The sequence below is a fragment of the Stegastes partitus genome, unplaced genomic scaffold (genome assembly GCF_000690725.1).
Source record: "Stegastes partitus isolate 25-593 unplaced genomic scaffold, Stegastes_partitus-1.0.2 Scaffold785, whole genome shotgun sequence".
Taxonomy (NCBI): Eukaryota; Metazoa; Chordata; class Actinopteri; family Pomacentridae; genus Stegastes; species Stegastes partitus.
In genome coordinates, this window is record NW_007578516.1 from 154434 (window position 1) to 170637 (window position 16204).

The window sequence follows — 16204 nt, forward strand, 5'->3', positions numbered from 1 at the left end:
CAAGAATAATCACTGACACGTTGCTACAGTTCGATCTGTAACCAGCTGCTGTTTCCTGGAAGAAGTGCAAAGTCACAGAAGCCCTGTGTGGTTTTTTAGTGTTCAACATTAGGGGCGATGTGACCGTCTGCAGGAGGGCGTTATGTTCCACTTGTATGACCAGAACTGAGTGCACGTGATATGAGCACATGGACACGGAAACCATGAATTGGCCTTTACAGAGGAATTAATGTGGTGCACAGTGGCTGTGATGGTTACTAATCCCTCACCCTGCTTATGTCTGACCAAACACTGAATAAATCTGTATTCTGGTCTTCCTGAAGGAGAGTCGGCCTTTGATCGTTTGTGTCAACATGACAAAGAAACACAATCAGAGCAGGAATTTCTGCCACAAGGTGAACGGAGAAGAGAAATAGTGTTGAGACATCAAAAACTCAGCAATGCAGTATTCGTTTTATATTAAAGCCCACATAGCACAGACGTGTAATCAAGTTAGCCAGGATCAGGAGCTTTACTGGGTTTATTACAGGGCCAGTTAAAAAAAAAATACTTCTGAAGGTCAATGATTTTTAAAATATCAGCCCTGACTTATGAAAGGGCCTCTTGATTTATAAAGTTTGGGGACTTGCAAGAGACAAAGAAGGGAGCGAAGAAGCAGATACTGAGATATCACAAAGTTTAGTTTCTCAGTGCCTGTCCGACTGGCAAACATCTGTCTAACCTAATGTCCTCAGCTTGTATTACAGCCTTTCTGTCAAAAATGAGCCTTGGAGCAGAGATGACTGGTCCTCCAGAGCCACAGGATACAGCCGAGTAGGACTCTGTGTCGCTGGGAATCCCCAAACATATGAGGCAGAGTAGTTTCATTTTATCAGAGAAGCTCGTGAATGACAGGTGATCCCTTTTTGAGCCCATCGTAGCAGCTTCATAATCCATTTTTTAGATTCTCAGAGCTTCATCCCTCCCTCACAGAACAGCGTATCGAGCCTCGTCAGCAAGGGTGGGAACCCTGTTTAACATCCTGCATACAGTTTGTGAATTGGTCACCATTACCCAGTAATTCAGTGTTGTTTCTTTTTTATTTTTTTTAATTTCCAGTGGGTAGTTGTGTGTGTGCGTGCTTGCGTGCATGTGTGCTCAGTACATTACATGAAGTACACACCTGTTGTCATCATTGTAGAGGATGTGAACTCAGCTCATTGTTAAAAACGCCACCGACAGCAAATCAATGTTTTTAACCCTTCTCCCGTTTTCCTCCGACCTCAGCTTCACTCCCTCTGCTGTTTAAAACCTGTGTTTGGTTATCAAGGCCGTGTGTGTCGTGTGGATTAACGCATCACACAGCCGATCGACCCAGGAGCAGCTCTTATCGGCAAACTGGGGAAGGGTTAAAGCATTGCCATCATCCCATCTCCTGTGTCTGTCCTCAAAGAGTCATTGGTCAGTTTTGTTTTTACTCATAAGTGCACACGTGTTTCCAGTGTTTTCGGTGCACAGGTGTGGTTGTGCAGACGTTGAAAAAAACAGCAAGTATTCAATTATTAATGGATAACAACAGGGGTTGTGGCTACAACTGAATGTCGCTGCTTTGCAACTTTCATTGATTTGTTTTTTCACTTCTTGGTAATGGATGATGAGATGGATAATAAGATGTTACAGTAACTGCAGGCTTTATGGTGCTGTGGACCACTTATCTGAACGATCAGCAATTTTCCAGCTCGATCTGCAGAAAAAGACTGGTTTAAATGGGCAGGTCGTTGTGGATTGTGCGAGTCTTCTCGTCTCTCTGGGTATGGATTTTAGGGCTGAGTTGGATTGCTATGGATGTGTCTGGAGAGTTTTCTGCCTCTGTTGCCGTGCGACTAGTGTGGCTGCTGAGAATGTTGATGGTTTGGGGATAAGTTTCAGGCCGTGAATGGTGAACATGACGGTACATCGTAGAAAATACATTCCACACCTTCCCCCCCACACACTATATTGTTTTGCTGTTATTTACGTATATCATCCACCACAGGAACACAAGATGACACCTCCGCCGTAGCAGTGGCTCCATCTCTCTGGTGCACTGCGACAGGTACGACGACCCAGCGTTGCCGTTTTGTGTTGGTTCCACGTGTCCGGCTGCAGCGTTGTACGAATAGGATGGCGTCCAAGTCGTTTGTTCATGTGGACAGTAGATTTATCTGCACATTAAGTGGCTTCTGCAGCGCATTTTTTATTATTTTGGAGAGGTGGTGCTAATCTTTTTTTGGGCTTCCTGTAAATGTCCTGTGTCACACTTGCTCCTTGGTGAGGTCTCGTTGTGAATTGGATACCGCTTGTGTTAAACTGATGTCGAGATACTGCAGAGGAGCAATGTGGTGTTTTGTTGTTTTTATTTTCATTGTCTTGCTCTGAACTTTCCTGAAGTGCTGGATGATTTTCTCTCTGCTTGATGATTTGCTGCTTTTGTTTTTTTCCTGATGGTTGGCTGTTTGGCAGCCAGGATAAGCTGCTGGCTGCTGCTTTTGTCCAGAGCTCCACCTTCATACACACAAACAGCACACTCCTTCTCCTCCTTCCTCCTCCTCTTCTGCCTGAAACCCTCCCTGTCTATCCAAGCTCTTATTTCTAGGGCTGTAGAGTTCAGGTCGACTGGTTGATATGATCTCATCCAACCGAATTCTCATTAATCGGATATTTGCTCTACAACAACAGCCTCCCAGGATTAATCCACTATTTTTGGTGGTGGGAGGATGACTGTCTGTGAACACACCAGCAGTTTCAATACATTGAAGTCACCCAACCTAACGGAGAGTACCAGGTCTAACTTATTTAACTGAACATTTACTCTGCGTCGGCACCAAGCTAGCTTTTACAATATATTCTTAATACTCATTTTGAATTATCGCATCAGAAACGGGTGATGAAAGCGGCAAAATTTCACAAAATGGTCACAATTTGGCAACTGTTTCAAAAGAGTCAATGTGCTTCACTGGACACATAAGTTCACGACTGATCGGTTAATTCCGTTTGTCTTCAGCTCCAGACAGCGTGAAACATGGCCGATATTAACAGACTTGAAAGAATATTTAAAACTTTACTCAGACAGCTGGTTTTGTTTATTTATTACGACCCTGTGCGTCATAGCCTACACCACCACTTTCTGATGCAGTCTAGCTTATTGGCTTCAAAATCGTTAGATAGAAATAAGCCTAATATACAATTAGTTTGTTTGTTTATTTGTTTATTATTGTGACATCGCAAAAGTTTGCTTCAAATTCAGTTACTGTCATTTGGAAACACAGCTATTGTATTTTGTTCAAGCAGAGGACCAAAAACAGTCGAAGGTAAACTTTGCACACAACAACGAAACTGGCATATGATTTAATACAAATAAATAAATCTCTTCTCTGCATCACAGTCCTCCGTTTGCTCAGTTGGGATCAGCAGCTGATAAAGTTCTATTTTCATAAATCCCATCATGATCCGAGTCTGTTGTGATGATGTCAGCATAAATTAACCTGGTTAAAATGATTAAATATGCGCCACATCTCAGCTTTTTATGATGATATAGAATTCATATAATAAGGTGAGCAGTAACTCTGCACTGTGGCTCGTTTAGTTCATCTTAAGTTAAATGCAGATTCATTTCTTCGCCATGGTAGAAGCCCACCGACCCTTCAACCAGTCGACCAGGACTTCCTTTGACTGCCGCCCGACTTATTTCCCTTCTCCGCTGTTTCAGTCCTCCTCTGTCCCTCCTTCCTGGCTTAAAACCTTTCGTTTCATGTCTTTTGTACTGCTCCCCCTCCTCCTCCTCTTCCTCGTCCACTGCTCTGTCCTTCCTCGCTGTCCCTCTTCTTCCTCAGAGCCCTTGGAGGAGCACCATGTGGCCCAGTTGTTGAGGCGTTTCTCCACTGACCTCAGCCTGGGCCGCCACCTGTCTCTGGACCGGGCGCTGGCCCACCACCTCCACCAGTGCTCCTACCACCTCCGCCTCTTCCGAAACTGGCTCATCTCCGGCCAGGATCCCCTAGAGTACCTCTACGGTCAGCCCCTGGCCCCGCCCTCCATCCCCCAGCCTCACGCTCTGTCCACCCCACTGCTCACGGTTTCGTTGGGACTGTGCCTGTTCTGTGGTTGACTCTCATGCTTGGCCTCTTGATGTTGCTGCATGTTTGCCTGTTTCTGTGGTTATGCAGATTGCAAGCTGGAGTGGTGTGAGCTGTTTGGGATTTTTGGGCCATTTTTTTGCGACTATCCTTCCCTTCTGCAGTGGTGTCGGCAGTTTTTCCCTCTTTTCTTCCAGTTCATAAACACCCTGGAGTCTGGTGTCGTCTTGCTTACAATTTAGCTCTAATAGGAATATGGTCTAGAAAATTACAGAAAATACACAACACAATTTCCCAAATCGCAACCCGGTGTCTTCAAACGTCTTGTTTCTTCAATTTAGCAATCCAAAGCCCACCGATACGGAATTTACTATAACAGACGCCTCTGAAAATCCCACTTGAACCCATACGTTTGAAACCTTTTCCTTAAAAAAAGGTACCTATGCCGTTATTGATGATCAAAATAGTTTATACAGGTATTATTTCCTCTTCACCACGCTTAGTATCCTTAACCTTGAAAGTATAGTAGGCAAAAACATTACTACTTTTTCAGCAAACCAAATACAATTTATTATTCAGACCTAAATGAATGATTTTTAAGCATATGTGTAAAATCTTTTCAGCATTTGCTTATTTACAGATTTTATCATAGTCTATCCCACTTTCTTTTCTCCTTCCACTGTGTTTAAAAACACCCCAGACTCGGTATTAACAAGCTCCATAACAATGGCTTGTGTATTTTGCATTTACTCAAAGCAGTTCCCTCTAATACTGCAGGATGAGACAAACTGGCATCACTGTGGTAGCAATGCACAGCATAGGGATGTAACTACTCATGAGTTGCTTCGTTGATTACTTTCTCGATTAACTGATTAGTCGTTTTGGTTATAAAATGTCATAAAATGGTGAAAAATGTTGATCAGGGTTTCCCGAAGTCAAAGATAACAAATGTGATGTTTCATCCACAACCCAAACATGTTTAGTTTCCTGTCACAGAGGAGGAAAGACACCAGAAAATATTCACATTTTAAAAAACTGGAATCAGAGAATTTAGACTTTTTTTTTTTCCTTGCAAAAATATCTGATTAATCAACTATCAGAATTGTTCACAATTAACTAAATATTTGACAGCTAATTCAATCATTTATTATGCGGCGTTACTTTAAAAAGTAAAAAACTAAAATCTGTTCCTGGTAGCATCAGGCTACATTAGTGGCTGTTAGCATCACTTCTGAGTTGCAGTTTTGGTTTCGTAGGCATCAGCTTTTAATTTTTAATTTATTTATTTTTTGATTCTATAGGACCACAATGCTCAGTCAGTGGAGAACTGTTTTATCATGCAGTCTTTATTTCTAACAGGGTGGCAAACCTCTGGCATAACAAACCCTGCTAGATCCAGGTTAAGCACCACATGTAAGATTAATCATTGCCAACAGTGAGGTTATTATAAAGCTGCATTAGCAGATGGGAAACTCATTAAAATTTGTTTCCAGTATTCATTTTAGCTCCAGTTTGTTCACCACGAACTCCTGAGACAATATCTGATTCTTTCGCTGTACGTTCTACAAGCTGCCGCCTGCTGCTGCAAACGAGGTCAGAGAGAGAAAACTGAAATCGTCAATGTGCTGAAAAAACAATTAATCAATTATCAAAGCAGTTACCAGTTAATTTAAGTGCCTATTAATGGTCATTGTAGTGCAGTGTAACAGCAGCAGACTTTTTCACCTTTGCTCCAGTCGGTTTAAGATTGAGGCCTCCCGCATAAGAAAAACTATACTTAAGGATTAAGAAGGAGATAAATTATTATTAATTAAAACAGCAAAAATAAAGAAGAGTGCAATGATTAGTTCAACAAAATGGCAAACAAGAAAAAGACAATAATAAACGCTACAGAGGGACTGAGAGGAGAGTAGGGCTGCACAATTCTGGTAATATCTGACCAGCATTGAGAACAAAATTATCACAATTACTCATTGGTTTTAGAGACAAAATGTTTTTTATTGCACTTTTCAACAGAGCGCTGCTCCACCACCACGTTGTGCTACAGTCCTGCTAATGTACAAATCTTTGTATCAGGATAAATATTGAATTAATCTCTTCTCAAATTCAGCGAATATCCAAGATATAAAATGTAACATCTGTTTATCGGTTTCTGTTACATAAACACCTCACATGCACAGGACGGACACTCTGAGAATCTTTGAGTTGAGCTTCAAACTTCGATATTATCTCTGAGGATCAAACGTTCAGGTGTCACTAAAGGCCCGGTCCGATTCTCAGGCTTCCTCTTTGATCTGCCCTTTGATGCTGTACTTCAGTTGTTGTACAGCTTTTTTAAAACATGAAACACTAATACTGTGACAAGTTTGGTACATTTGCTTCCTCAAATACCTCAAAATTAAAAAAAAAAAATATAATTAATTTCATCATCTCTCGGGTATTCCTCCTTCTATAGGCAGGACACGGTAGAAGTGAAATGTAAAAATGATCTGCACATTCCTCCACAAACAGTTGATAAATCGTCACATAGCATCGTACTGCAGCAGGTTGTGATCTATATTCATGAATATTTACAACATGTTTAAATTCCACAGTGCAGATTGCTGCAGCACCATCTTTGCATCAACTAGACGTGAGCAGACGCCTTTTCCTCTCTACATTACTGCACTTCACATCCACATTACAGTCAACTGTGCATTTGGCGTCAGCACCCACAGCTGCTCTGAGTTCACTGTGAATGCCAGTTGCGCTCCTACCTGACCTTAACCAGCATGTCATTCCTGCTTGTTTGCTGTACGTGTGGCGTCAAGTCACACCCTGTGCAGATAAACACAGTAGAAACATCCTCCTGTGAGGTTTTGGGAGTTTGAGGTGAGCTGCGGTTTGACGCTTTGTGATTGTGAACGGCTCTGGTGGACTAACAGCGGACGGAGTGTTTTGGATAACGGACCTGAGCTTGGGCAGAGCTGCAGCGTCTGAGTGTTGACCGGAGAGAGGGGGTTTTCTGTTTGAGACCTGCTTGCTTTTGCAAATAGAGCGAGACGTCTGAGATGTGTAGACGTGTTTGATTTGGTGTCATGTTGTCTTGGCGTCCAGCATGGTTTTTTGCAACTTGCCTGCGTGGAAATGACCCATAGAGGCTGGCAGGAGTTGACAAGCGGGTTAGAGGCAGGTTTTCAGAGCACCGCGTTGAGGTGTAGTGTCCGGGTGGCGTCGGGGCAGTGGCGTTGGGCTTCAGTTGAAGTGGTTCTGCCTGCTGATCTGCCGACTATCTCTGCTAACTGAGGGCTGATGTGCCTGCGGGCGTCGTGTCTCTCCTCTGCCGCAGGCTTCGAAGGCTGCTCCATGGTGCCGTCCATCTACCCTCTGGAGACGCTGCACAACTCGCTGTCCCTGAAACAGGTCAACGAGTTCCTCACCGGTGTGTGCCAGAGCGCCGTGGACCCACACACCCGGACCACCAGAGGTCAGAAACAAACACGCAACTTACATTTGTATTTCTGGACTTCACAAACATCTGTACACAACTTCATCCTTTGTGTCTTGGTCCCTGCAGCCCTCACAGCCATGTTCGACACACACAACCAGCCGTCTGCAGACTCGTACATCCCTCAGAGAGTCCTCTCTTCCTCCATCTCCCTCAGATCTCGTTCTGACAGACCTCCTTGGTGTGAGTATCACAGCAGATCCACGTTCACACTGAGATTTGACATTTCTAGGTTGGCCCTCCTCAGTTTCAGACGTCTGGGGGTTATTTATGGAAAGCAAGTTGTCCATTACTATCTTCTTTTTTTAAAGCTAAGCTCTCCGTCTGTCATCTTTTCAGACTCGTTGTTCTGCCGAACCCAGTGAACCGACGAACGGCGTTTTGAGTAGGGCTGGGCGGTGTAGCTGAAAACTATATCACAATAAAATGTTTGTTTTCAGTCGATACTGGGAATAACTGATCCTAGTTTTAATAAAGAGCAGGAGAACAAAAGGTCATTTAGAATTTTGCCTATTTAACAAGGCATTGAGGTTTTAGTTTTATTGTTAACACAACAATGAAAAACATACAAATAAGTTTAAAAAATAAAAAAAGGATAAATGAATAATCTCACCTTGCATTAAATAGAAAAAGCAACTAAAACCAAGAGTGATGCTGCTGCAGTGTGCTGAGGTTAAGGTTCAGATAAGGGCTCCAATAGGCTGTTTATGAGCATAGTTCAGGTTTGTTCATGCAGCTGATCCATGTGTTTTTGATGGGAGCCTTCATCTGATGCGTTCAAGTGAAACTGTCCAACATTCTGAACACTTCTTCTTTTTTATATATATACTGCCGTTCATGAAGTGTCTAGTGCTATCGTTTTATTTCCCAGGCCTAACTTTGTGTGTTTTTTCTCCTTCTGTACTGGTTCTGTGGCTCTACTTTGTGCCCCTGCAGACAGCAGCGGTCCTTCCAGTACAGTGTCCAGCGCCGGGCCGTCCTCTCCCACCACGGCTGACACCTCCCCTCGGTTCAGCTTCAGCGATAAGATCTCTCTGACCCCTCAGAGCAGCGAGGAAACCCACTCCTCTCAGAACATTTGTGCTCAGGCGGCACCTCCCGCTGGGTCACAAGGCCTCGACCCGACCTGCTCCGCGGGTTCAAACCCCACCGAGGTCCCTCTGACTCCAAAGAACTCACCAGAGGACGATCCTGAGCTCTGCACTGTTGCCGATCAACAGTCTGACAATCCTGACGCCGTGCTGGAAGGGCAGGAGGTGAATCCTGCAGCCTTGGATCCTTCCAGCGGTGTGGTTTCAGATCCCGGCATGAGGCCGCCCTGCTCTGCCTTAGCTGAACTCGCTCTGGGTCGGATGGAGGGTTACTGCCTCCCCGGCTCTCTGCCGGTGCTGCTGGAGCTCCGGGAGAGCAGCAGCGAGGCGGGATCCAGCTCCCAGACGCCGCAGTCCCCCGAGGGGCCCGACGAGTTCTTCGACACCCAGGAGTCCTTGGAGCTGTGGATGGACAGTCCGGAAAGCCTCCCCCATCCTGAATCCCCTCTGGAGGTCGGAACCTCTCACCCAGCAGAGCAGTAGAGCGAGGAGACGTTCAGAACATCACAAACTGCTGCAAACATCTCTGACTTTACGAGCTTCATCTTTGTTGTCATTTGTGAGCAGCGAAGTGTACCGAGCTACAGCCAACCAGACCTCCTCTCCTCTCCTCTCCTCCTCTGGGCAGCTGATCCTCACACTTGGCTCTGTGTTGGACAATCATATGACAGTATGTTCGTTGCCTTTTGAAACTCACACCAGTGACACCACTGAGCCTCCTGACAGTCCACTGGTTCAGCCCATCTCTCTGTAAAACTGTAACAGCAAACGGCAGGTTGTAAAGTGAAGCTTTATTGTCGAGTTTATTTACTCCGTTACTGACATTTATAGACATTTCCTTAAAGCTGCATTAATTGATTTTGGCCACAAGGGAGCAGAAAACTCCAAAACAAACGCTGGTGAGAGCACAACTATACAGTCAGTTTGCTGTTACGCTAAAACAACGAGCTAAATGAGGCTAAAAAGCTGCATAGCATTGTTGGTTTTCAGATTCACGTTGATTTATTGTGGCTGTAAAGATATCGATGAATGGAGCTTTAGAGGCTTTTGTGTTACATGGTCTCCCCTCGGACAGCTGCAGTAGGGAAGTTTTAGCCTTTGTAGAACCAACTGTCTTATCAGGTGACAGGTTTGGTTGCATCGGTGCAGCTGTGCTTTACCACTGTTACATGAGCACAAGCTTCCCTGTTTTCATTGTTACAGAAACTCATAAACTCACTGCTCTTATGAGAAACGCAGGAAATGACTCTCAGCACAAGACGGCAGTCGGAGAAAACACAATCAGCCGATCTCGTGCTCCAGCGGCGTCCGTCCAGCGCTGCGTGCTTAGATCCTGCATTTAGAAAAAGGTGAAGGACAGCAGCTGAATCTTCATTACTGCCAGTGAAATGTAAGTGTTGGATCTGCAGGTCAAACCGTGTGTGCACTGCTTACTGCCAAAGTCCTTAAGCCTCATCGAAGATTTAATATAATCAGTAGGAAACTGTAGACAAAGTAATATTTATTTTGAAATCGCATCAAAAAAAAAAAAATCTGTATTTTTACTACCCACACGTCAGATATTTAATTGTACCATAGCTGTTGTGTATATTTTTTTTGTAAAATCACCTCATGATGTGGAGAAAAAACAAAATCTAAAAGCTAATCTCTAGTTTTATCTCTGAACAAACAGGAGGGGCATTTTACGGTCGACGCGCTTTCATTGTGGCGAGCAGTTATGTAGCAGGTGTGTGCACGTGGAGGAGGGAGGTGCACGCATGCTCGAGAAGCTATCCGGGTTGATGCCGACGTGCAATTCTGTGTTAAATCAGCGAGGTTTCATGTTACACTGCGATGTACTGTAGAGGTGAAATACACGACTGACCTGTCTGTGTGTGTACAGATAAAAAATAAAAATAAAATGACACCAGAATGATTGTGCTTCGTCTTTTTGAGCTCAGTGTCTTTGCTTTTGAAAAATGGTGCTTACATCTCCCATGAAGAGAAGTACATCATCTTCAGAAGTCAAAAATCAACTCAAGTGAGTGTTAAAACTATTCTGAAGAATTTATTTTTTTTTTTTAAATTTTGTGTTTCTGTTCATCTTTCTGATACTTAAAAATGCTGCACAGCTCTTCTCTCTCACAGAAACTCTGCTCTCTACCTTGTTTTCAGTCCTGACTTTTCTTCCATTACGTCAGCATGTAACCCATTTGCCTTGCAGCTTCCATCAGCCATTACTTCCTCACTAGAACTGCTTCTGCCAGAGCTCCAACCTTGTCCTGCACCTGGAGTCGACGGTGTGTAACCAAGGTTTCTTCGCCTTTGTCTTCTCGTGGGGGCATCAAAAAAAGAGAGCAGCTGAAACAAAGCTAGTCAGAGTTTGAGGAGAGGTGCTGGAGCAATGTACAGCATGAGGAAACAATGTTCCTGAAGATTAAAGCATGTAAACATATTTCAGGAGACCCTAAAATACAATGATAAACCTGTAAATGTACAAAATATGGCCTCTTTAAATGAAAAGTCAAAATATCTGAAAAAAATGGTTTATTGTTCAAAGTATAACATCTCACAGTGTAAAATACACGACAGGTGACTTAAGCGCCGCTGAATTTTCCACTGAATGGACAAAAACCTGAGCTCTGTTCAGTGATGACAAGCTTGCGTGGTCTTCAACACCTAAACATTGTTCTAGACCACGTACCCCCTTCATGGCAGCTATGTTCACTGACGGATGAAGCTCTCTGCCCCACTGCTTGTTCAGGAGTGATTTGAGGAACACGACAAAGAGCTCAAGGCGTGGACTCAGCCTCCAAGTTCCCCAGATCTTAGTCCAATCGATGGGATGTGCTGGAAAAAACAAGTGATCTCCCAGGAGTTAGAAGATCTGCTGCTAATATCTGGATGCCTTGAACCACCAGGCATCTTCAGAGGTCTGCAATTCCATCCTTCCATCCATCCATCCAGTATCTATACACCACTTAATCCTCACTAGGATCATGGGGGGCTGGAGTCTATCCCAGCTGACTCAGGGTGAAGGCAGGGGACACCCTGAACAGGTCGCCAGTCTATCACAGGGTCTGCAATTCTACAAGTTCATTTAGCAGACGCTTTTATCTAAAGCAACGTACATCTGAGAGCAACACAAGCAAGGATCGAGTCGGGAGAACATAACCTTGATACGTGCCATAGAACAAGTTCAAGTGTGATAGGACCTTGGTGCCAACAGGAAGTGCAAAGGTGTTCAGTGAAGATCTGGGTCTTTAGTCTTTTCTTGAAGACTGAGAGGGACTCTGCAGATCCAACAGAGTTTGTTAGCTCGCTCCACCACCGAGGAATCACAGAGGAGACGAGTCTAGCTGTCGACCTCAGGCCCGGCTGTGGTGGTCGTATCAGGCGCCTTTTGTTGACCAAGCAGGAGAGAGTGTAGACCCGAATGAGAGAGTTCAGGAAGGAGGGAGCTACCTGTGGAGTCCACACCTGGATGGGTCGGAGCTGTTGACCTTCACATCCTCATTAGGTCGGAGGTTTCTCTTCTGGCGTTGAATCTGGCTGCAGGGGTTTTGTTCTCATGCAGCTAAACAAGCACTAGTTGATGTTGGATGATGAGTCCGTGCAGGCCAGTCAAATTGAAGCAGGAACTGTTCGGGTAAAACAAAGAAAGAACGAACACAAACTTTTGTATCTCTGCTGCAGCATTAAGAAACCCGAACCAAGAAAGCTGGCCTGAAGTACACGACGGGGTGTGAACGGAGGCGTCCATCTTCCTGACAGTAGTACTCCTCAGCAGCTGAAACACCTCAAAGTCGGCGTGACTCAGCCGAGTAAATCTGTCACAGGTTAATGTGTCCCGACGCCTGGACTCGGCATCATTACAGCGAGTGCTGTCGCTGTGAAGGCCACAACTGTGCAGCGAGAGTGATGTTCAGGAGGGGGAAGGTGATATTTCTGCAGAGTAACCTGTAACTCCGGCTGTACGATTATTATAGTGGAGCGAGGAGATATTTCTCTGAGAGCGTGTTGTCGTGTCGGGAGCGTTCGTCTTTCTGTTCAGCAGGGTCGAGGTCAGCTGTTGGAGCTTTCAGGTGTGTTTTGGGCTCATTATGGAGCACGACTCTGAAGAATGAACTTCTCCTCAGTCAGGGTGAAGTTTATTCACTGCACAATGTTTCTCTGGAGATTTGATCCACCTCATCATTCTCTCTGCTCTTTACTTCCTTACATTCAGCCTTCTCCTACTGCCACTTATGTCGAACTTGTTTCCTGCTATCATGGTGCTATTTAGTGAGTCAGCGGGAAACTTGCTCAATGTTTGTAGCAGGTGAGCACTGGCTGCAGGTTAACCTTTACATAGATTTGACCCGTTTGTACCTTTGACAGCAGTGAAAACACCCTAAACATCATTGTTGCAGCCTGAAGTGTGAATTACTTTTCCTAAAGTCACCGAAAATACAGAAAAATGGAAATATTTTAAAGTTTGATGCTTTTGTACAGGTGCTACAAATTTCTGTCCACTGAGGCTGTTTGGGGGCTTCAAAGTGGCTCAGTGGTCAGCATCGTCACCTCACAGCAAGAAGGTCGGCAGTTCGTGTCCAGGTGAGGACACCCGGGATCTTTCTGCATGGAGTTTGTATGTTCTCCCCATGCAGCGTGGGTTTTCGCCGGCTTCCTCCCACAAGGTCCAAAAACATGTTGAGGTTAATTGGTGATTCCAAATTGTCCGTAGGTGTGAATGTGAGTGTGCTTGGTTGTCTGTCTCTAAGTGTAGCCCTGTGATAGACTGGTTACCTGTCCAGGTGAACCTGCCTTCACCCTGAGTCAGCTGGGATAGACTCCAGCCCCCCACGACCCTAGTGAGGATTAAGCGGTGTATAGATGATGGATGGATGGATGGATGGATACTGTTTTGGGTCAAATTTGATCCATTTTGACATTTGGCAGCAGTGAAAACACCCTAAACGTCTTTTAGCCTGAAGTTTGAGGACTTTTCCTAAAGTGGCCCAAAATACACAAAAATCAAATAATTTAAAGTTTGATACTTTTGTACAAGTGCTGCAAATTTTTGTACAATGAGGCTGTTTGGGCTCAAATTTGACCATTAATGTGGATTTTAGATCCACCAGTGTGGGTCAAATCAAGGAAAATGATGGTTTTAGAGAATCTTCAAACTGTGAAACTGTGAAACTGTAAAGGCCATGTTTTATGTGACTTTTTTATTGACATTTATACATGCAACAAAGGCTATTAAGACATTCTAAATAGATCTGGAGTTTACAATTTGGTTCACACACTTACTATGAGGGACCATTTGACAGAAACAAAGTGTGGTAAAGGTATTTAATATGAACAGTACGTATGGGTTAATATAATAATAATATTATTAACAATACATTTTATTTGTATAGCACACTTTAAAATCAGACGACATCTCAAGGTGCTTCACAGGAAGAAGAGTAATAAAATGAAAATCAAATTTAGCTAAATCAAGCCCTGGAAGGATACAACTAGAGCAAACCTGACATTTTGTACCACGAATAGAGCAGAATCTGGCACATTTCTTCTACATTTTACATGTCTGAACTGTTAAAATGTTTCTAAATCCTTAAATTTTAGATTATTTCCAGGACTATGTAAAAAAAATGACAGGTTTTTGCACTTCCTGTCCTGTTGTGTAGTTCATAAGCTCAGTGCAAGCAGCTGTTAAATTAGTGTCGTGGGGTGAAACATGTGCTATCTGCCTCTAAAGTGGAGTTGAAAAGTATAAAATAGCATTAAATGGAAACTGTACTTGTGTAAATGTATTTGGGTACAAGTGAACTACTGAAAAGCACAACGCTGACACCCGGCGCTGCACTCAACTAAATAGACTCGGTTGTTTTCCACATCTGAATAAAAGGAAAACTGTCACATCTGTTGTTCCTGCTGTTCTCCACCCTGATCATGTGACCCGGGAGGTGATGTCATTGCAGCATCCATTCAGCAGCTCCTCACAGCGGGGTTTGTCCTGCAGCTTCCAGCCAGTATCAGCTTCACAAACGCTCAGGCGGATCACTGCCGCCTCTGTCTCGGCTTGTTTTGCATGACAAAACGGCTCGTATCGACGCTGCCGCCCCTGCGCGTCTCCGGGCTCTCAGGCCGCTCAAAAGAAATCCAGGACAAAGAACACACTGTTGCTGCGTCTGGAAATCTCTGTGGGGTTCGACCCATTACATCATCCTGAAAACTGGTATCTGTGAGGCCTTTAAGTGGTTCCCAAACTGGGGATGTGGACCACCAAAGGGGTCAAAGAATAAGAGGTTGTTGGAGGATAAAGGAGACGGAAAGAATGAGAGAAAGAGTTACTGCTGTTACAACAGTAGTTCCCAAATGTTTTCAACCCGTTTTAACCTTCACAGGATGTTGTGTCGAGGCAACGACACCTGTGTGTGAAGCTGGAAGCCAGTTTGTTTCGGTCCAATGATTCAACAAGCAAGTATTGCAATAAAAGTCCTGGTTTAGTCCATCTGACTAATACATTATTATATCTGCTCATGATTAGATTAATAATAGTGAAGAATCAGTGTGTCCGCAGCATTTTACTGTTTAAGCTGCTGTGGTTGGAGCTACTTTATATCCAGTAGATACAAATGTATTCATACCCATTAAAGAAAAGGCAACATTCACAATAGTCATTCAAATAATTAGAAACTGAAAAAAGTATTAATACATTTTTTAAAAATAATTATATAATAATTATAATATAATAATAAAATAATTCAGTGAAATAAGACGTTGTGGTTGAAAAGAATAATTAAAAAAAAAAAAAAACAACAACAACAACAAAAAACGGTTCCAGACAAATTAGAGCACTTTGCTGATGAGCAGTGGGCCCAAAGTCCAAACACCTGTCAACAGGTGCAGAAGTCTGACAGAGAGTTACAGAAAACACTTGAATGCAGTGATTGGCTCACAGGGTTGTTCAACTAAAGATTAGTTTAGGGGTCCCATCATGCTTGAACCACAATTCAAAAGCAATATCATGATTTTCATTACATTTTATTTATTATTACTTTTGTCAATTTCAACTTATTTCAGTGACACCTGTTTTTTTTTTCCTTCTTTCACGGGAGGCACGCCCGCCGATAGGGGGGGGGACAAACGGGTCTGTTGTCCCGGACCCAGAGTGGCGGGGGGGCCCAGAACTGGACCCTCATTGAATTATGGATTTTTTTCCCCCCAAAGAAGCGCTATTAATGGAAAGAAACAGTGCAATATTTGAGTTAGAAGTTTTAATTTGTTTTCGTCTTAACTGTCCTTAATATCTTTGGAGTTGCCCTCCACCCCCACCTCCAACATCAAATGGTTTGGCCCCTGATCAACGTCTGATGTCCTTTGATTGGAAGTTCGGATTTTGCACTTCAGCACCAAAATGTCCGCTCAGCAGAAGTCTGGTGCTCAGAAAAGGAAAAAGAAGAGAACAAGAGAGGAAGAAAATAGAGGCCTTAGAGATTTGCTTAAAAAATACTTTAAAAAAGGTGGTTACAACGAAGCTGGAACTAGTAAAGTCAACGTAG

The 16204-nt window shown here is 43.7% G+C and overlaps 1 protein-coding gene across 8 annotated transcripts in view; it reads left to right on the forward strand.

Moving 5' to 3' along the window:
• The window catches only part of ppip5k1a (diphosphoinositol pentakisphosphate kinase 1a), a 40935-nt gene extending 30351 nt beyond the window's left edge, over positions 1 to 10584 (forward strand). For 3 of the 8 annotated variants that reach the window (XM_008292094.1, XM_008292096.1, XM_008292100.1), the window contains 4 exons: positions 3852 to 4031; positions 7423 to 7560; positions 7651 to 7764; positions 8518 to 10584. In XM_008292094.1, coding sequence (XP_008290316.1) covers positions 3852 to 4031; positions 7423 to 7560; positions 7651 to 7764; positions 8518 to 9155 — 1070 coding nt within the window. In that variant the 3' untranslated portion in view covers positions 9156 to 10584. Of the gene's footprint in view, positions 1 to 2014; positions 2075 to 3851; positions 4032 to 7422; positions 7561 to 7650; positions 7765 to 8517 lie in introns of all 8 variants that reach the window. The other 5 variants (XM_008292097.1, XM_008292101.1, XM_008292102.1 and 2 more) reach the window with 3 other exon arrangements.
• The last annotated feature ends 5620 nt before the right edge of the window (positions 10585 to 16204 follow it).